At 30.9% G+C, this 22,006-nt stretch overlaps 2 protein-coding genes across 7 annotated transcripts; one reads left to right on the top strand and one right to left on the bottom strand.

Annotated features, from left to right (window-relative positions):
* Window positions 1–344: 344 nt before the first annotated feature.
* LOC110664777 (mechanosensitive ion channel protein 2, chloroplastic) lies at window positions 345–16,059 on the bottom strand. 6 transcript variants are annotated; one of them, XM_058150278.1, is made up of 14 exons: window positions 15,864–16,059; window positions 14,649–14,863; window positions 14,507–14,566; window positions 12,844–13,007; window positions 12,233–12,356; window positions 12,025–12,122; window positions 11,814–11,927; window positions 11,386–11,446; window positions 4,381–4,530; window positions 4,087–4,197; window positions 3,643–3,810; window positions 3,417–3,530; window positions 1,808–1,864; window positions 345–1,564 (listed from the first exon to the last, which is right to left on the bottom strand). In XM_058150278.1, the coding sequence occupies exons 2-14, from the start codon at window positions 14,724–14,726 to the stop codon at window positions 557–559; spliced, it is 2,307 nt and encodes a 768-aa protein (XP_058006261.1). In that variant the 5' UTR covers window positions 14,727–14,863; window positions 15,864–16,059; the 3' UTR covers window positions 345–556. The 6 variants fall into 6 exon arrangements, with proteins under 6 accessions (XP_058006261.1, XP_058006264.1, XP_058006260.1 ...); XM_058150281.1 differs by having other exon boundaries at window positions 14,649–14,747; XM_058150277.1 differs by having other exon boundaries at window positions 14,649–14,860; window positions 15,864–16,057.
* A 66-nt stretch (window positions 16,060–16,125) lies between these two features.
* Window positions 16,126–21,164, top strand: LOC110664778 (uncharacterized). The gene is made up of 4 exons (XM_021824637.2): window positions 16,126–16,267; window positions 16,368–16,539; window positions 20,378–20,494; window positions 20,863–21,164. The coding sequence occupies exons 1-4, from the start codon at window positions 16,152–16,154 to the stop codon at window positions 20,983–20,985; spliced, it is 528 nt and encodes a 175-aa protein (XP_021680329.2). The 5' UTR covers window positions 16,126–16,151; the 3' UTR covers window positions 20,986–21,164.
* Window positions 21,165–22,006: the final 842 nt, after the last annotated feature.

Raw genomic sequence — 22,006 nt, 5'->3', positions numbered from 1 at the left:
CAGAAAAATACTTATTTGTGATTCAATAGGTTACAGCTGCATTTCGTTTCATAATTTTCGATGTACTAGGGAAAAAATGGAAGAATTTCAGAAAGTTTTTGATATACCAAGGAAAAAAAATAGAACAGCATATTTAAGGAAAAAAAGAAAAGAGTTCGCTTGCAGACATTGGCTGATGTTGAGTGATAAATTTGAATGCTATATGGGGCATTTAACGTGATTGTCTAGTGTAAAAGCTTTGGCTTTTGCTTAGGTAAAATGAAATGAAGAATAATAGTGAAGAGCGAGCAAGCTGGGTACAGTTTAATTGCTAACCATAAAGGGGAGACTTGACTGCCCATCAAGTCTTCAACTGATTAATTTACCAATAATATCATTCGAAGCTTAGAAAATGGTGCATTTCTATATGCTGTATCGGCAACGTCCTGCACTAATCATGAAGAGTAGAACTTGTACAATGTATGAAAAAGCTTTGAAGTGGAGGTTCAAGAACAAGAAGTTAGCAGTTCAGAGGGGCAAAAGTTGGCATATCGGCAAAGATCAATTCATGTAATTTTCACTGGTCGGCAGATGTAGAACTAGGAGGGGTTGGACTTTGACCATCTTTCCTATCCTTCTCACCAGTTGGAGATGCAGCTCCATTTCTGCCTGCAGCAGCCATTTCCTTTGCCTCTTCTAGAGTCAAATGGGAAGCCATGCCCTCCTCAATGGGAAGGGTTCTCTTTGAGCCCTGCAAAGCAACACCAAGAACAAGATTTTCCTCTAATGCAGGTCTTGACACTGATGGCTGAGTGACTGATTGTCTCTCAGCACCCTGTTTCAATTTGGAAGACTGCTGCAATCCACTTGCTTTGTCAGCACCAGCTGCTGTTAAGGAAACCGAAGGATTATCAAACCGGCTATTCTGTCCTGTATTCCCAGGACTCACACTCTTAGGCTGCTTGCTGTCGTAGATCTCTTTGTTTTGCGGCACATTATTGGAAACAAAGCCTGCTGCTTTCAATTCAGAACTTGATGCTTCTGCAAAGTTTGATGTCTTGGGGACAGAATTAGGCGATGATTTCACTGGCATTTTATCACCTACTTTGGGATCAGAGGTGGATGTCATTGCAGCTTCTGTGCGCTCCTTGGCATTGGAATTTGGTGTCTCACGGATTCTGGCATCCACCTTAGTTTCAGATTTTGGTGTTTCTTTGGCCTTGGGGTCTGACTTTGGGCTACCTCCTGTTTTGATGTCAGATGTAGACTTGGGGTCTGTCTTTGGGCTGCCTCCTGTTTTGGTCTCAGATGTAGACCTTGATGCAGCCCTATTTTCTTGGTCTCCAATTCCTCGTCCAGAACGAGCTTGAGATTTTGTCTTCTCTTCTCCATTGATTCTGTAAGAAGGTTCAATTAATAGCAAAGGACGGTTGGATGCCATTCCACCTCGGTTATAGGTAGAATCTGCAAATGGAATATTTTCCAAATCGGCATCACTATATATCTTCTGAACAGTTCGAATTGGCGTGGCAAGTCTAGCACGGTGATGGCTGATGACTCTTAGAAGGTCCAACATTATAGCTTCCTGTTTCATCATACAACATTCAACCTAAAATAAGTCCTCAAATATGAGAACCTTATAAATGCTGCAATTTCATAGACCATCACATTTGACAGGTGAGACAAAAAAACAATCACAAAGATTGACTCGATGCACTGAGCACTGCTGTTATTTTATGATGCATCTATACATACTGGGTGGACTAAATTCGTAACACTTTATGGTCCTAGCAAAAAGAAATGACAATGCTAGAAATAATCTTCTTACCTTAACACACAGGTATTCTTCATAATGTGAGGTCTTCACAAAACACGATACCAAAATCTGCAAACACCACAAATGTATATATAATCTCTTGTCAGCTTTTTAACACTCAGATGTATAAAAGGAGGATGGTGGACATACAAACAAACTGGATATAGCCATACCTGAGTTTTTCTTGCTAAGAAGATTTTGTTATAATCGAAGGTGTCATTCTAGATTTTATTTACAAGAAATTTCCATAATTTTTATTTGAAAGCGGGATTTTTTTTAACAACAGGGGGACGTTATTTTCCTTGAATATGTCATTTATTTAATTTGGGATTTTAAGGCTTGCATCTACTTTCAATGTGGATGCAGTGATGTAAAACTAAGCAATAAAGATTGTATGTTTAGAAAAAAAAGCCATAAGGATTGTAAGAAATTAATATACTTATGTTTAAGATGTTTATGCTTCACATGTGAAAATAAGAAAAACAACAATATTTAGGTGGCATCCTCACACAGCAAGGGTTACAGAAGCGACTAATGGGAAGGGGAAAAGATATAATTCCAACATTCAGTTAAGTAAATGCTCACAGTACTCCAACCTTTGCATTTCCTCTGGTAGCTCAAGACAAACACCAGTGTAAAAGAAATTACTCTAATGCAAATGTCTTAAATCTTTAGTAAGAAAATGAAAATTGCAGAAAACCCCTTGGGCAAGTTTGTATTTCATCTACTGTTTTTGTTTGCAAAATGTCTTTTTAATATGTCCATTAGAATATTTCATCCAAGTTAATATTTTGCAAGTGTGCAATGTAACCCAGATTGCAACCTTAAAGAATCCATTCTACACCATTTGTATTTCATTTTCCGATCAAGTTGAGCTTAAACGAGAGAGAGAGAGAGAGAGAGAGAGAGAGAGAACATAGTCATAATTTTTTTTTAATCTGAAAACTAAGCAAAAATGAGCTTAGTGGATTGAAATTGGCCTTCAGGATGCTCACTTGATGCACGAGTACGTTGTCTGTCAGCTTTTCTTAGATTCACATATGGCACTCTTCAAAATCACAGGGGCCAATGCAAATAGAGAAGAAAGCCTTTAGACTTCCAAATTTTGATCATCAAACACATTCAAATTTGTTTTATTTAAGTTGGACGGGAAGAAAACAAAAAAAAAAAAAGCCAAACTAGACAGATAGCTTTTTGGAAATGGAATAACTTTAGCTAGTAAAATCAAGATAACATGGTATTGAAAATGCAACATCACTACACTCATTAAAAAAAAAAAGGAAATTTTAAAATTACTAGGACAATTTATTAAACTGGAAAAATCACCATGTTCCTCAAAGATAGTTCCTTTAACAAGTGCACAATATTTTACAAAAGTGTAATAAAAGCATATACACATAATGAAATTTATCAAGTCTCCGACTTTCCTTTAATTGGGTTGGGAATTTTAGAAGTAAAATCTAAGTTGGGGTAAAGGATGTTTTATATTAACTGGCAAAATAAACCTTTTACTGTCTGCAAAGGACTATAATTTTGGGACAAGTAAAATCAGTGGTACATATGTTAAGAGACAAATGGAGTGAGAGATATGGAACTATCTTTTGTAAGAAGAAGCACTAACCAGGAGAGCCTGATTTTCAGGATTGATATTATCCAAAAATACTCTTCTATGCAACCTCTGCTGTTCAACTTGAGGATTCTTAGCCAAGACTTTGCGCATATCAGCGACAATATTCTGTGCAAAAAGAACCGTCAGCCACTTTATTACAAAGGAAATATCATACAGGAGGTTAATGGCCAAAAAGAAACTATAATCATTGGAAAAATAATGAAATATTTCTCCTCACATTGATCTTATGAACGTCCAAGTGACTAATGGCCAGGTGGGTTTTAATACGCCAATGAGATTTTTGACTGAGATTTCTCACAACATTCACAGTGAACTTGTGATTTGGAATATGAACTGCTTCACGATCTTCACCTCTTACAATTGTTGGCGACCACCAACCCACATGCTGCAGACAATACAAAAGAATGACATGCACATGAGAAAAGGTTATCTTGAGCATTCTACCAATTTCAATGAAAAAGCTCTCCTACTTGATTGTTTTACCAATATTCCAGAATGAAATTGATTTCATTCCGTTAAATATGGTCTCATAGTCACAGAAATGTAGAATACACGCTTCTATGGATCTACAAATTTGAAGCCATCATATGTCACATTTACATATAATTCTTTCCATTTGGCACTTAACAAACTCCAGGGGGATTTGTTTTCGAATACAAACCTCAACAGTACCAGAAACTTCATAGCCTTCGATCTTTGTTTGAATCCATTCATTCACAACGAAGGGTCGAGTTGCATGAATCATTGCACTTGAGAGGAAATTTGTGAATATCTAAAACAATGAACAATATCAGTGTTGTACTGGAAGAAAATAGAGCTATATGGTATTTGTTAGAAACAATGAGTAACTTGGAGCAAGAGGGATTGCCCCTAGTGGTTATGCAGGATGGAAATTAACATAAGGTCCAGAAAAGAAAATTGTGAAAATACTATGGCAATAAAAATTCAGTTGCACCTCACGGCCAGCAAGGGTCAGCAAAACTGTCCCAAGACCCCCAGCAGTGAGCCACTTTTGGGTAGAGAAACCCAGCAACTCCATGAAAAGTGAAACAGCAGCTACCCACACTGCAGAGTATACAGCTTTCCCTGCAAATTGGAATCCCATCTGTCCAAAAAACAAAAAATATGTTATTTTTCAATAAGCACTCATTGAAAGTTCTGTCTATATAACATTTTAGGCTGTTCGAGCATAAAAGCTAAAGATAAGTGAAAAAGAACAGACCAGATCAATAATATTTCTTCACCGACCCATAGGGTATATCACAAAACAAATGATAAAAATAATTAAATATCTTGTTTAAGAAGTCCATAGAAATAAAGCTCAAAGAGAAAGAGAGAGATAGAGAGAGAGAGAGAGAGAGAGAGAGAGAGAGAGAGAACATCAGAACAAAAAGCAAAATGATATCCATGCACATGAGGCGAGAAACTCGTACAATAATCTACGTATCTATATAATATATAAATGTATGAAGGAAAGGAAGGGGCGGGGGGGGGGGGGGGGGTGGGGGGGGGGGGTGGGGGTGGGGAGGGGTGTTAGAATTCCCATGTTTCATTCCTTGTAGGAGTGTTTCATTCATTGTAGAGTTTGTACGTAATTATAATTACTTTCTTTCTTTTATGATAGTCTTCTAGTCCATCTAGGTTTTCTTTTAAGATCTAGAATCATTGTATATAAATAGAAGACAGTGTGTAAAGTTTTGATATATAGAAAATACAGAATTTCTCTCCCAAATTACCTAGTTCAACATGGTATCAGAGCTCAGCCATTTATTTTTGGCGTGAAACATTGTTCAACCAAAGTTAGGGTTTTGCTATGGTAAGCTTCTAGGCACAATCACAGAGGGAGTTGATTATCACCGCCCATCCCGGAAGGAAGGACAGCTGCCGATTGGTACATCGTCGGAAAACTGGCACTATTCGACACTGCGTATTGTCACATGCACCAGCGTGTGGGCCAGTTTTTAAGCTCTGTTTCCGGCCGACTCCTCCTCCAGCGGTCTTCCCAAGGTCCTGCGCCTCTACCCACCTATTTCCACCCCTTGGTTTGCACCTTTGATCATTGGATCCCTTTTCCCTTTCACTGCCACTGCTATTTTTTGCAAATTGTTGTTGTTTTCTTTTTTGGCTTGTTGTTTAACAAATGGCTGAGGGAAAAAACCTAACTAAAACAAGTGATGCGTTCTACATCGGTTCTACAGAGAGGTCTTGAGTGTTATATATATGGGTTTGCAAACCTCCCCTTGTGAGCTAGCTTTTGAGGTGGAGTTAGGCAGGTTCATATCATTTGGTATCAGAGCCTCACTCTGTATGGGTCGGTGGGCCATGTACAAAGGTTCCCTGACGTTCTTCGGGAGAAGTCGGGATGAGCGAGTCATGACCCCGGTTGCTTCATGAGGACGTTCAGTTTAAAGGGGTCGGGAATGATGCGTCCCACATATGTTCTACAGGGAGGTCTTGAGTGTTATATATATGGGTTTGCAAACCTCCCCTTGTGAGCTAGCTTTTGAGGTAGAGTAAGGCAGGTTCATATCATTTGGTATTAGAGCCTCACTCTGTATGGATCGGTGGGCCATGTACAAAGGTTCCCTGACGTTCTTCGGGAGAAGTCAGGTGAGCGAGTCATGACCCCGGTTGCTTCACGAGGGCATTCAGTCTAAAGGGGTCAGGAATGATGCATCCCACATCGGTTCTACAGGGAGGTCTTGAGTGTTATATATATGGGTTTGCAAACCTCCCCTTGTGAGCTAGCTTTTGAGGTGAAGTTAGGCAGGTTCATATCAACAAGGAAAAGTCCAATAGGTGACAATCCTTCTCTACAAATTAGCCCTGTAAAACTTGATGACACTAACTATCTTGCATGGTCAAGATCTTTTTTATTATTTATTCAGGCTAGAGGATTACAAGGTTATGTTATCGGGAAAAATACAAAATCAGAAGCTGGTAATTCTACTCATAGCCAATGAGAATCAGAGAATTTCCTTGTAATGTCCTGGCTAATTAATTCACTGCAACCAGAGATAACCCGCGGATGTTTGCTTTTGAGTAGTGCTACTGCAATATGAAATGTTGTGTCTCAAACTTATTCCCCAAATGGGTAATGACGCATAGATCTATGAGATACGAAACAAGGTTCATAATACAAAACAAGTAGAGATGACCATTGCTCAATACTTTGCTGAATTGAGTGGCTTGTGGCAGGAACTGAATTATTACCAAGATTTTCAGGTCACTTGTACTGCTGATGCTGTTAACTTCCAAAAGTTGACTGAAAAGGAACAAATCTATGACTTCCTTGCCTGGTTGAATATAGAATATAATCATATTCGAGTCCCATGCCTTCCCTAAGGCAAACTTATTCATATGTGCAACAGAAGAAAAGTCGAAGTAGTGTCATGATTCACTCTATATCTACTGAGAAGGCAGGGTTAGTAACTGCTTCCTCCTGTGAACAGTCACATAATGATCTATCAGATAAGGATCATTCACATTGTGATTACTGTGGGAAATCCTAGCATACAAAGGAACATTGTTGAAAGTTACATGGTCGCCCATCCAAAGGGTGTGGAGGGAAACTGATAGGCTTAGCAAGACTACAAGGAAATGTATTTGAAACAATAGAATTTTCTGAAAACATTGTACCTACTACCACCACTGGGATCCTCTCCAATAAAGAAGCACAATCCCTAAGGCGTTTGTTGTCACAGCTGGAATCTCAAACTGCTACAGTTGCCTCTTCTAATTTTGTTAAATCAAGTAATACTTTTCTTGCCAGTTTTGAAAAATCTCTTTGAGTTATAGATTCTAGAGCAAATAAGCACATGACAAGCTCATTTTATAACTATTCATTCTGATGTATGGGGTCATCCTCAAACAATCTCTTTATCATGTTATAGATGATTTGTTATTTTCATTGATTGTTGCACTAGATTGACTTGGGTTTATTTGTTGAGAGCTAAGAATGAAGTATTTTCATATTTTCAATAATTTCATAAAATGATTTGCACTCAGATTAATACATAGGTCAAAATTCTAAAAACTGATAATGGGATAGAGTATATGAACAAAGTTTTCCAATCTCATTTAGATTCACATGGGATCCTACATCAAACTAGTTGTGTGAATACTAGTGCACAAAATGGAGTTTTTGAAAGGAAAAATAGGCATTTACTTGAAGTGGTTAGATCCCTTATATTCACAATGAATCTTCCAAAGTCTTATTAGCGGATGTTGTTCTTTTTGCAGCATATCTTATCAATCGGATATCCCTTCACACACTAAACTTTAGGAGTACTCTGGAAGTTCTTAAAGGTAAGAGTTCTTATACTGTTCCTCCAAAAGTGTTTGGGTGTGTTTGCTTTGTTTATAGGTCACATGTCGGGAAATTAGAACCTAGAGCAATAAAATGTGTGTTTGTGAGTTATTTCGGTACTCAAAAAGGGTACAAGTGTTATCATCCTCCTTCAAGAAAATATTTTGTAACCATGGATGTTACCTTTAGGGAATTTGAACTCTATTTCTAGTTACCTCTTCAGGAGGAGAACAACAAGGAGGAGGTTACTTTCCCTACTCCTTTTCAGGGGGGGAATTCTTAAACCTGAACCTAATCTAAATAGCGAGGATAAGAGTAGTGAGGATAGGCCAGTTGCTCCTTAACCTACAAAGAGATTGAATAGAATGAATTTAAGAACTTACCCTCATCGTGATAAGACAGATACAGTCATTGAGCATGATACATCTAATCAGTTAGAATCCTTGGATTCGGTTCCTGCATATCTTGAGCCTGAGGACTTATGTGGTAAGACCCCTTCTTTTGATACTCAATCTGATTTTAATTCTTCTGTTGATGATCTTGATATACCCATTGGTTACAGAAAAGGGGTTAGGGCTTGCACCAAACAACCTATATCCAAGTTTGTTTCTTATGATTCTTTATCTCCTTCCTATAGAGCTTTTGTCTTGTCTATTTTTACTATTTCTATCCCAAAGGATTGGAAGAGAGCATACCTTGATCCAAAATGGAAGGCTACCATGATAGAAAAGATGAAAGTTTTGGCAAAAAATGAGACAAGAGATCTTGTTAATCTTCCATTGGAAAAGAAATTGGTTGGATGCAAATAGGTGTTTACTGTGAAGCATAAAGCAAATGGTTCTATTGAAAGATATAAGGCAAGGCTAGTGGCAAAAGGTTTTTCTTAGACACATGGAGTAGATTATTAGGAGACCTTTGCCTCTGATGCAAAGATGAATGCTATCAGGATCTTGCTGTCATGTGTTGTAACCCTTAAATGGGACCTACAACAATTTGATGTTAAAAATATTTTTTCGCATGGAGAGAAGATGAGGTATACATGAAGATTTCTCCAGGATTTGAGGATGAAAAGACTAAAGGAAAAGCATATAGATTGAAGAAGGCATTATATGGCTTGAAGTAGTCACCAAAAGCATGGTTTGACAAGTTTAGTAATGCCATGATTTTCTTTGGATACCATCAAAGCAATGCTAATCACACCCTATTTATGAAACATAGTAGAGGAACGATCACATTGCTTATTGTCTATGTTGATTATATAGTTGTAACAAGAGATGATAAGGAAGAAATTGTTCATCTAAAGGAACACTTGGCTCAAGAATTTGAAATTAAAGACTTGGGTAAATTAAGGTACTTCCTGATAATAGAAGTTGCCATATTAGACAAAGAGATTTTTATTTCTCAAAAGAAGTACATATTGGATCTCTTAGATGAGACCGGCATGTTGGGATGTAAACCAACAAAATCTCCTATTGAAGCTAATCACAAGTTGCAAGCAGGAGTTAGGAAGTCAGTTGACATAGGAAGATATCAGAGATTAGTTGGGAGATTAATTTATCTCTCTCATACTAGACCAGACATAGCATATGTTGTAAGCTTAGTGAGCCAGTACATGCACAATTCTCGAGAACCTACTTAGAGGCTATCTTCTGCATCTTAAGTTATCTAAAATCTGCACCGGGAAAGAGACTTCTTTTTCCAAAGCATGGCCACCTCCAAATAAAAGCTTTTACAGATACAGATTGAACTGAATCTCTTACTAATAGAAGGTCAACGTCAAGTTATTGTATCTTTTTTGGTGGCAATTTAGTCACTTCAAGAAGTAAGAAGCAGAATGTAACAGCAAGATAAGAAGCAAAATGTAACAACAAGATCTAGTATAAAGGCAGAATACAGAGCTATGGCACAGCGTATTTGTGAGTTACTGTGTTTGCAAAAATTGATGAGGAAATAAGACTATTAGAAACAAATAGTTTGTCCTTGTTTTGTGACAACAAAGTTGCTATTAGTATAGTTCAAAATCCTGTTCAACATGATCGGACTAAGCATATAAAGATTGATCGACACTTCATAAAGTAAAAAATAGTGGATGGATCTTTAAGTGTCTCTTATATGACTTCAAAAGAACAACTAACCGATGTATTTACTAAAGGATTAAGCAACAAATCATTCCATACTTTGGTGCAAGTTAGGCATATGCAACATATATGAACCAATTTGAGAATGAGTGCTAGAATTCCCATGTTTCATTCATTGTAGAGTTTGTATATAATTGTAATTACTTTCTTTCTTTTATGATAGTCTTCTAGTCCATCTAGGTTTCCTTTTAAGATCTAGAATCATTGTATATAAATAGGAAAAAGTGTGTAAAGTTTTGATATATAGAAAATACAGAATTTTTCTCTTTCAAATTACCATAGTTCAACAAGGGGACATTGGCCTTGCTCAAAATACCCTTTCATTATCTATTGTATTTATTTAATTTAATTTTAGAGTTTATAAATAATTAAAAATCTTAGGCCTTATAAATTAATGAGATTGCCAAAATTATCCATGGTTGAATTTGATAATGACAAATTAATTTCTATTTTGATTGGCTAAAAATAATATAATAATTATTTTTTTAAAAAAAATTAAATTTAATTGGTTAGATTGGTTTCCTATTTAAATTTAAATTTTATTTTATTTAAAAATTAAAATTTAATTGTCTATATAATTTTAAAGTTTAATTTTTTATATTATTTTCAATTATATTTTTTATTATTTAAATTAATTTTAGAGTCCATATAAATTTAAAATGTTTAGTCCTACTTGTATTTAACTTCCATTTTATTAAGTTTTTTTTTATTGCAATATAATTGCACATGGAGTAGCAGAGATATATAAATTGTATCATAATTCAAGTGAAATTGAACTTGGAATTATTTAGATAAGTTCCGTTAAGCTTGTTATGTATGCTCCCTTCAAAATTCATGTTACTCAATTTTGTAGATTCAAATAACAAATACATCAAAGTGGTGCAACTTTTACATTTCTATTCTCATGACAAGAACTATAAAATAATTGAGGAAAATTGTAAAGAGAATGATTGCAACAGCCTTAAGCCATGTTCTTTGTCAATAATCGAATTGGGTTACATAGTTGACAAATTGCTCTCTATTTTAATTGGCTAAAAAATAATATAGAATTTATTATTATTTAAAAATATTTAATTTAATTTGTTAGATCGGTTTTTTTGTTTAAATTTTTATTAAGATTTTCTAAAATTATATGTAAAGAAAATTAAAATTCATGTAATAATTAAATTACAATGATTAAATAATTGTAAGATTGAAGTAATATATATAAACTCTAAAATTATTAAGTAGACGTCTAGCAGATTAAAATTTGATTTGAAGTAGGAAAATAAATTCATGATTTGACTTCGTTTAACATAAACTCTTGGCTAGATTATTTTAACCTTTTTATTTATAAAAATTAAAATTATAAATAAATCGTGGAACACACAAATATTTCATTAGTTATATTCTCTATATATGTTTTTGTTGTTGTTGTCCCTTCCAGTTAAAAATTATAAGAATTTATAATAAACTAGTGACATAAAAAAATACTTTATAAAAGCAAGTTCTAAGCTAGAGCATTGATGCATACATTTCTTGGATCACTGGGCTCATTAGACTCCATGAAGAACTTCTGAGCTTGTTGAATCACACTGCATGAAAATATTCATCCACATTTAGTTGTCACAATAACAACATCCAATAAGCAATGTAAGTTAGAGAATGTCATCCAGATTAAAGAGACAACATTATAACTAGATCATAAATCTCAAAAGAACAATAGCAAATAAGTCATATAAAGCAGATTAGATTATAGTGGGAGTAGTATTTATTGTGACAACAGAAAACAGAAGGTAAATCAACTAAAAGAAATGAGTATAAATAAACTGCCTGAGCAAAATAAATCCTCTAAGAATGCCAGTAGAAGTCAAACAGATACCATCTACCATTTCAAAATTGACAAATGATCCCATCAAATGGATTAAAAAAGAAAAGTAAGGAGAAAGGAAATAAATTTACCTTGATAAACAATAGGCAAAAGCCAGCACGGTCGATAATGATCTTACAAAATACAAAAGCCTTTGCTTAACAACTTGGCTAGCTTCTGTAGGCAGAATAACAGGATCCAGCGCTCTGCATGAAACTCAACTGCTGATCAGTAATCCAAGAACTGGACAACAGGCTGTGCACTTTAGACGGAACGGGAGTTAACAAGGTCATAATGTTAGACCTGCATATCAGTGTTGCACCAGTCCACAGCAACAAAGGTTGAACATAAGAGGTCATAACATAATATGTGCCACTCTTTTTCCAACTGTTATCATTCTTCTGTAGGACATTGTTAGATATAACAAACACAGTTACATACATGCATAAGTCCAATAAAACGCCCTACATAACAATAGGATAGGATAAAAACAAAGGAGAATTCCATGTACATTTAGTAGCAAATTTCTGCTTTGACGCATGAGTGGCCCCAGTCCCCATATAGCAAGTATGATAACAGCAATTGCAGGAACCAACTTCAATACGACAGGACTGCTTTGTAAAGCATTATATGACCTGCATAATATGAACTATTAACAACAACAACAACTAAGCATTAAATTCCAAAGTAGTTGAGGTCAGATATATGGATCCTTTTTCGCCATTCAGCTCTGTTAGACACCTCAAGTTGAGACTTGAGGTGTCTAACAGAGCTGAGACACCAAATACACAAAATTTTAAAGCGCATGGTTCAACAAAAATAATGCATGAATAAAATATATACACAATGCATTGAAAGTGCCACCACTAAATTCCCAAGACTCCTAAAAGAAACATTAAACATTCAGAAATCACCAACCGAAAGCTAAAACGCTATAAAATCTAACATTTTCACAAATGATGACATGATGAACCAGAAAATGTAGTTGAACTTAGTTCCATCCAACTTTTCATACAATTATTTGTATGATACTCAAGGAAGAAAAGAGGACCCATGCAAATGTGCTCATTAACTTGGATTTAAGTCTATTTTTATAAGTTAACTGAAAGAAAGAAAAGTTACCCTGTCAATGCCAAGGAAGTGGCCTTCATGCCAGGAAGTTGAAATGTTTGGCCTGGAACTAGAAAAGAATGACACCTAAAGGCATTACTTCTATACGACACAGGGCATATGGGTCTGCATGAATTGTCCGATAAACGAATACTCCATGAATCCCATTGCTGAAACTGTAACCAAAACAGAGATCTCAAATTTCAATACTTCAAAGAAGTTTCATTAACAATTTTAAGTATCAATCAATTATATGCATACAACATAAAAGAAATCCCAGCATAAAGAGTATTCAAACTTATCATGACAAAGCGATAACATAGCAACTATTAACCATAAACCTTAGACATCTCTCTCTCTCTCTCTCTCTCTCTCTCCCCTCCATGAATCTTCCCATTTTGGCTGTTTTTGGGCTGCCACCAGTCCTATTAACAACAGTTCATCCCCCAGTCAAATATGAGTTCATCCCCTTCTTTGTGGGAGCTCTTATTAACACTTGAGAAATGAATCAATTGTGAAGTCTAATAATAATTTGCAGCTGGTTGCTTTTTCTTTTTTTTAGTTTTATTTTGCATATTAGATATATTTCAACTCTCAAAACATATTATAATGCTTGTGGTGGGGGTATCCATCAGTAAAAAAGATGTAGCCTCACTGAAAATTTTGCCAAGAATTTTGACTAAGCTAATTAGTACTACTATGAGGAAATATTTTCATATTGGCATTTTAGATTTGAGGATATTTTGTTGCGTATATCATATAGATATCCACAATGAAAGTTCTCTCTTTTGCTTTAAGAAAAAGGCAGATATTTTTAATGTTTTAAAACATATCATATAATGTTTTAATGTTTTAAAATCCTACTCTTGAAGCATAGAAGGAATAAAGTGCCTCATTAAGTACAATAACTTGAAATTGACATGCAGTAAATAAAAGATTGCTAATTCCATCATGGAGCAATAAATGCCAGTTATTAAAAAAAAAAAAAAAAAAAACCTCCAAATCCAGTTATAAGTTAGATTACAAGGAAAATACCTTAAAACTTTAAGCAATAATATGGCCTAAATTCAACCCAACTCAAGTCTTAATCCCAATGTTCGTTACATGTATCTTTTTTGTTCACTTGGTTTCAGCCAATATATATAGTAGGATTGGCAATGTCTAATGCCACATTAGATCATCCAACATAAAATCTTAGGCTAGTTGATAGAAAGACCCTACAATATATAAGATCAAACCAAGTTTTATCACAAAGCAATATGTAATTATCAAAAACTCTTCTTCACATCACAAGTAATCTAAAAGTTTAAGATGGAAGGTAGAGAGGTCTACCCAATAAGTAAGATATATTTAACCAACATGGAAAACATTCAACGGACCCCCATATCCATATATGAAGTAAATTTATTAATCAGGAACAAGTTCTAGAAACTTGAAAACAATAATATAGAAAAGCAATCTTTTTTTTTTTGACAACTGATATATACTAGCAATCTGAATGGCAAGTAAATAGATGGAAGTTGAAATTTTTTGCTGGGAAACATAACTTTTGCATGCAAGCTTAAAATCGAATGCCAAAAAGGCTTGATAAAATGACAGTTTCACTCAAGCTGTTCACGCAGTATGTGCACATAGAAGTGTGTGCTTGTGCTCTAAAGCAAAATATAGAAGTTACCGATGCACGTGATGAGAGTGTGCTATTCAATAATGGTAGCTTGTCCCCACTTGGAATACTCTGAAAACAAGTATATTACTTTATATTATAAAATCAAAACGATGGAAAGTTTTAAGAAAGAAAGAAATAAAGAAAATTATACCTTATATTTTTCCTTGTGCCTCTGGCTCTTGCAAAGTCCCAAATAGTGGGACATTTGCAAGGAACCAGCAACAGCCATTGCCAAACTGAAACTGAAATGCTAGAAGGTGCCAGCAGTCACGAAAGATCAGAACACTACTCAGTAACACTTAAAAATTTGCCAATGTGATATCGACAACCAAACAGATTTAATCAACCTCACAATTCCGACACCTGCTATAAAAGATTGAGAATTTCAGATAGAATTGAACCAAAACAGAAAAGGGATACAAAGATGAAAAGCTAACAAGTCCTAATAACATTGATGTTAATGTTAATTCCCTAAAAAGGGATGCATAATCTTCCTTGAGTTGGGCAAGAATCATTAGAAAAAGGGAAAAAAAAAACTGTAATGTCTAGATTATGGATATTTACAAATAAATTAATGATTATATGTAATAAAAAAAATGACTGGATTCTTCCATTTGCCAGAGTTGCATTGCAGTTATACATCACAAAATTTCTTTCTTTCGGAGCTATTCTCCAAGGAACCATGTGGAAGCATGGAATATTAGCACTAACACAATCTTGAAAATAACGGGAGAAATTTCATTCATTCCCCACATAATAGTCCATTATTAAGAGCTGATTAGTAAATTCAATCTACAAATCAAATCATGTTTACAAATTTTATATGAAATATGATGTTCTTGGTCCTGAAAATTTAGGGTCAGTCACTTAGAAACGCCAATCAATAACCTAAACCATGGGACATAATCCTACCAAACCACATGAATGAAGTAAATAATACAAATACATAAATAAACATCACAATCTTTAACAAATTAAGCCCTTGAAATTCATTTCAAAAAAGCCCTAAAAATTTTAATTTAACTTTCTACAATAAAAATAAAGAAAGAAACACAAAGAGGACAATAATTCGTAAAGTAATCCCATTACTGAAAAGAAACCTTAAGCATCCAAAAATAGAAAGTAATCAAAGAACAGCAAAACGAAGCTCTATCATGCAAATCCAAAATCGAATAAAATCAGCAAGAACGTTATCTTAAAAATCAACAGAATTTTCAAGGGAAAAAACAAATTGCACTCACCAAATTAAGTAGAAAGAAGAAAATAAAGGATAATCAATCCAAATTTAATTGCGAATTCAAAAAATTGATAATTCGAAGATAATTTAATTGCGGAAACTAAAAAAATAAAAATAAAATAAAAATACCTGTGCTATAGACAACTAGCTTTGACAACGAAGCGGAGAATCACAGGTTTGAAAACAACTTTCCTGTTCCTGGTTCTAGATTTTTTGGCTTAATACGGTGCGTTCTGGTCGTAAAATCCCTTGCCGGCTCTCATTTAGCCACGTGGTTTGCCACGTCAGAAATTTCGCCGCGGCATTTTTTTCCTTAATCATTTCCAATCATGCGGCGGCTGTTAAAACGCAGGATTCTGCATCGTTTCTCTTTCTCCAGCTGTCAGAGACCAACTGGAGAAAGAGAGAGAGGGAGAGATGGAAGACGAGGAGGAGAAGGTGAAGAAAGCGGCGTTGCAGATAATCGGGCAATTCCAGGACCTGCCTCGCTTGGTTGTCTTCGATCTCGATTACACTCTATGGCCTTTTTACTGGTTCGTTTCAATGGCTGCTTATAGAATTCTCTTCTCTCTTTACAAGAATTGTAATGGCAGATGAAAGAAAATAATTTTTCTATTTTTATAATTTGATCAGTGAGTGCTATTATGAAGATGATACCCCGTATCTGTATCCACACGCTGTAGGCATATTAGAAGCGCTGAAGGAAAAGGGAATTGAGATGGCTATTGCTTCTAGATCGCCTACTTCGCAGATTGCCAAAGCATTTCTGACTCAATTGGGAATCAACTCCATGTTTGTGGCCCAGGTTCTGTCTTCTTGCTTTGTTTGCTCCTGCAATTTGAGATATGATTGCTTTCTTGATCTGTGTAAATTTTTACTATTTTCGAATGGATATCAATTAGTTTGCATTATCTCAAATGTGTTGTGAGATAGGAGGGAGAGGGCTTCCTGGCTCATGGCAGAACATTAAACCACTAATTGCTGGCTAAGAGATTCAAATCAAACCCAATTCCCCTGCATACCTCATTTGTGCACTGTATTAAACTCAAGCCCGAATTTCAGAACTTAAAATTATTTTTTTAAAATAAAAATATTATTTTAAATATTATTATGAAAAATAATTTAAAAAATATATATTTTATTATTTTAATATTTTTTAAATTAAAATTAGTTAAATTTAATTTTTAATTATTTTTTAATATTTTTAATTAATATATTTAAAAAAATAATTTTTTAATAATAATTTTAACAATAGTACCAAACAGGTTTTCATTATAGCATAATGTCCTTGTGGGGTCGAAACATCAGTAGGATTGTTTAAGAGGCAGAATTGTGGGCTTCCAATATCCTTATAGCATAATGTCCATGCATTAATTTATAATTTTTATTTTTAAATTATATTTTAAATAAAATAAATTATTATTATTAAATTAATTTTAAATTAAAAATTTTTTTATTTAATTTAATTTAAATAAATTTTTATCCATTGTAATAATAAATTTTTAATTAATTGACGAAGTAATTAGTTAAAGTACTCGTTTAATTTTTTTTAAACATATATTAATAGTAATTTTTATTATTATTTTATTTAAAATATAATAAAAGTACTTTATTAAAAAATAATTTGAATTTCATAAAATTTTTATATTTTATCTTATAATTTATGTAAATTTATATTTATTTTTTTAAATTACAAAAAATACATTACATTAATAAAAACATAATATTATTTTAAAAATATATAAATATTATTTTTTATTAATATAATAAAAAAATATTAAATTATTAATAATGAATTAAATTATTTAATTTTAATAATAATAATAATATATAACATTATTATTAATTAAAAATAACATTCTATTATATTATTTTTTAAAATAATATTTTTTATTAATCTTATATATTTTTTATAAAATAATTCTTTGATAAAAATAGTTATCACTTAATATAAATTTATAATATAAAATAAATACATTTCATAAAAATTAAAATTCTAAAATATTGTCATTTTTTATTAATATAATAATATTAAAAATACATACTATTTTTTAAAAGACAGATTTCATAATTTCAATATTGTAACTTTAATTTTTTAATTATCTTTATTTGTAACTAAATTTTCGATGTAATCATATTTAAAATTTATCTTTAAAATTCTACTTCTATATAAAAATATAATTGAGCGATAATTTATGTATACAAATATATATATATTTAATTAAAATTTAAAAATAATTCTATTAAAAATTAATTATAGATAATCAAAATATTAATTATAATTACATTAGATATATAATTATAATGAAATAAAATATTCAAAAATTTAAAAAATATTAAATAAGAAATTTATAAAAAAATTAATAATTAAATACATATTAATTAAATATATTTAAAGAAATAAATTTTGAGAATGATAAGTGATAACACAAATGGAAAAAGATTTAAAAGCATTCAAATGAAAAAAAAATACTTGGTGAGAGAAGAGTATTCGATGTGTATCACATACCTCATACAACATATTATATATAGACAAATAAATAAAAATTATTTAAATAAAAATTTAATTTATAATTAAATATTATTTAATTGAAAAATTATAATAAAAGCATTCAAATTTAATTTTTATAACAGTAAAATATTTATTATTTACTTGACTATTTCCATTAAATGGTTATAAGTTGGCCACAACAATAATAACAATAATAAGTATTGATTAACCTTAGAATAATGAAATAAAAAAAATATTAAATTATTAACATAAAAAATAATACATACTAATTATAAATAAGTTAAATTTTTATATTTTATATTGACAACTTTTTATATCAATTCTATTTTGTCTCTCAAATTTTTTAATAAAGATTTTATAATAAAAAATATAACAATATAACAAAAATATTTATTAAAGATATGAAATAATTTAATATTGATTAAATTATATGATAGTATTAATGATTAATTTTTTTCAAATTAATGGCCATCAATGACTTTATTATTATTATTATTATTATTATTATTATTATTATTATTATTATTATTATTGAGGGTAACATGTGACAAATAATATTTTTAAAAGCATTCAAATTCAATTTTTATAACAGTAAAATATTTATTATTTACTTGACTATTTCCATTAAATGGTTATAAGTTGGCCACAATAATAATAATAATAATAAGTATTGATTAACCTTAGAATAATGAAATAAAAAAAAATATTAAATTATTAACATAAAAAATAATACATACTAATTATAAATAAGTTAAATTTTTATATTTTATATTGACAACTTTTTATATCAATTCTATTTTGTCTCTCAAAATTTTTAATAAAGATTTTATAATAAAAAATATAACAATATAACAAAAATATTTATTAAAGATATGAAATAATTTAATATTGATTAAATTATATGATAGTATTAATGATTAATTTTTTTTAAATTAATGGCCATCAATGACCTTATTATTATTATTATTATTATTATTATTATTATTATTATTATTATTATTATTATTGAGGGTAATATGTGACAAATAATATTTTTACATAAATGAATGTATAAAAAATAATATAAATAATTTTTAAATATTTCATTTGATCATAAAATGTCTTAATTTTTAAAAATCAAATTTTAAAGAAAATAATAATTTAAATCATAAATGTTAAAGTAGTATTATAAATAATAATGATAATTAAAAGGGAAATAAAAAAATTAAATAATAATTAGTATTTTTAAAATAATATAAATTATTATTTTTAAAAATTAAATTTTAAAGAAAATAATAATAATAATAATAATAATAATAATAATTAAGGTAGTATTGTAAAAAATAATGATAATTTAAAGATAAATAAAAAAATTAAATAATAATTAGTATAAATGAAAATATTTATAATTGATTATGAGATCACAAATTTATAGTCAATTTTATTTAAATTATTATCACTCAATGACTTTTTTTTATCATTATTATTATTATTATAATTATTATTATTATTATTATTATTATTATTATTATTATTATTATTATTATTATTATAATAGAGGGTAACATGTGATAAATAATATTTTTGTGTAAATGAATTTATAAAAAAATAATATAAATAATTTTTAACTATTGCATTTAATCATAAAAGGTTTTAATTTTTAAAAATAAAATTTAAAAAAATAATAATTTAAATCATTAATATTAAGGTAGTATTATAAATAATAATGATAATTAAAAAAGAAATAAAAAATTAAATAATAATTAGTATTTATAAAATTATATAAATAATTTTTAAATATTACATTTAACTATAAAAGGTCTTAATTTTTAAAATTAAAATTTAAAAGAAATAATAATTTAAATCATAAATATTAAAGTAATATTGTAAATAATAATGATAATTAAAAGAGAAATTAAAAAAATTAAATAATAATAATATAAAAGAAAGTATTTATGGAAAGTAACATGAGACAAGTTTTTCAAGAAAAGTGCTACATGTCATTTTTATGGAAATACCTCCTTATTTTATTATATATATAGATAGATAGATAGATTTGAAACTTTAGGGAGTTTCAACTCAAGTTTTGATAAATTATTTGTTCACTCTCTATTGCCATCCAAGTAACTGTGTTATAGGGTTGATCACGCAGGAAATTTTCTCCAGCTGGACTAACAAAACTGAGCATTTTCAGAGGATCCATAGGAGGACTGGATTGCCTTTTAGTTCAATGCTTTTCTTTGATGATGAGGATAGGAACATTGAAGCTGTAAATTTTCTCTATCTCCATATCTTCATTTTTTTAATTACTTAAACTCTGTTTATTTTATGAAAAATAATTTGTATATAAAAAATAAATATTTTTACATTTTAATAAGATCAAAATTTAAAAAAGGGAAAATGACTTCCTCTTTTGTAAACTGAAAGTCATTTTCCTTAAAAATGACTTAATTTTTCTTTTTACTAAGAAAATATTTCCTTTTGATCCATTTTTTCAAATGTCCTAAATGCTAATAAATGCAGAAAATATTCTTAATATGCTTTTAAGCTACAACAATTAAGAATCATTAGATGCTAGAATCTCATCTAGGAACAAGTTTCTTGTAATTTATCTAATTCCCATGTTGGATTTCACAGACATCAAAATTTGGTGTAACTAGCATCTTGGTTGGTAATGGGGTAAATCTTGGAGCGTTGAGGCAAGGACTATCAGAATTTTCCCACAAGTCTGATTCTTCTAGCAGGAGCATGAAGAATTGAACTTTTTGTTAGTTATATAAATATCATCTCATAGTTTTCAAATCAGGCTGATTTGTGAAGGAGATGGTGTTGCTGTGATGTTTAGAAATTTACAAGCAAATTTTATGTTGCAAGTGTACCACATTATTCATTGATGATCAAATTTTCTTACAATGTTTAAGGGAATGTTTGTTTGAGCATAGAGGTGACAGACAAGTATGCCTTTGGGTTCATCTCATTTGAGTTTGGCTGATTTTAGGTTATCTCAGGTCTGGTCTGTTTGCGGGTGGATTCAAGTCAAATTATTTAAGCATCACCAGCTTTAGCCAATGAATTTAGATTTGAGTGAAAATTTTTCCTTTTTTCTTTTAAAAAATTCTTGCACTTTAACTAATGGATGCTAGCCTCTAGGGTAGCCTTATAGCAATCATAAAGTCGAAAATAATTTTATGTGATAATTTTGAGTTTCATCTCGTGTTCTTGTAAATAACAATGTCTTTTTATAGCAGAGGATACAAGCAATCAAAGGCCATCAATGATGAAGAGATGAAGAATATGGCCTTTGTTGAGCTTGGAGAAGGCCATTGTTGGGCTGTCAAGGCGAATGATGAGCTTGTGAAGCCCAGAAAGCAGCTTATAATATGGTAGTTATTGACAAAGTAAAATTTATTTTATAAAACATATAGTAAAAACTCCCTTCAAGTAAATTTGGAATATTAAATATAATATAGATTTTATATTTAAATTGAAATCTATATAAATTTAAGAATATTAAGCAAATCAATTAAACTAATCTCTCATATTACGTATAGTTAGGTAAATTTTATCTATGGTACATGAACTTTAAAGTTAATAACAGCATTAAATAGCGATTAAATGTAAAAATAGTGATATCTTTTTATTGTTCTAGTCAAAATGTTTTTTTAACGTCTAAAAGTAAAAAAGTGTAACTTTTTATGAATCACTCCAACTTATAAATACTATGTTAATATAAATAAGAGAGATAGTGTATTATATCATCAAATAGTATATAAGCTAATAC

The sequence above is a fragment of the Hevea brasiliensis genome, chromosome 7 (genome assembly GCF_030052815.1).
Source record: "Hevea brasiliensis isolate MT/VB/25A 57/8 chromosome 7, ASM3005281v1, whole genome shotgun sequence".
Classification (NCBI taxonomy): Eukaryota; Viridiplantae; Streptophyta; class Magnoliopsida; order Malpighiales; family Euphorbiaceae; genus Hevea; species Hevea brasiliensis.
The sequence above is the reverse complement of the archived record's forward strand: the minus strand, read 5'-3'. Positions and strand labels throughout refer to the sequence as shown.

What these genes read in the sequence shown, in the direction of transcription:
- LOC110664777 (XM_058150278.1), bottom strand. Translation starts at nt 14,726, where the DNA reads ATGGCTGTTGCTGGTTCCTTGCAAATGTCCCACTATTTGGGACTTTGC. An exon ending in GCAGAAATTTGCTACTAAAT is followed by an intron (nt 12,123 to 12,232) that starts GTACATGGAATT and finishes AATGTCCTACAG; the next exon opens with AAGAATGATAACAGTTGGAA. An exon ending in TGGACGTTCATAAGATCAAT is followed by an intron (nt 3,531 to 3,642) that starts GTGAGGAGAAAT and finishes CTTTTTGCACAG; the next exon opens with AATATTGTCGCTGATATGCG.
- LOC110664778 (XM_021824637.2), top strand. Translation starts at nt 16,152, where the DNA reads ATGGAAGACGAGGAGGAGAAGGTGAAGAAAGCGGCGTTGCAGATAATC. An exon ending in ACTCCATGTTTGTGGCCCAG is followed by an intron (nt 16,540 to 20,377) that starts GTTCTGTCTTCT and finishes TTGATCACGCAG; the next exon opens with GAAATTTTCTCCAGCTGGAC. An exon ending in AGGATAGGAACATTGAAGCT is followed by an intron (nt 20,495 to 20,862) that starts GTAAATTTTCTC and finishes TGGATTTCACAG; the next exon opens with ACATCAAAATTTGGTGTAAC.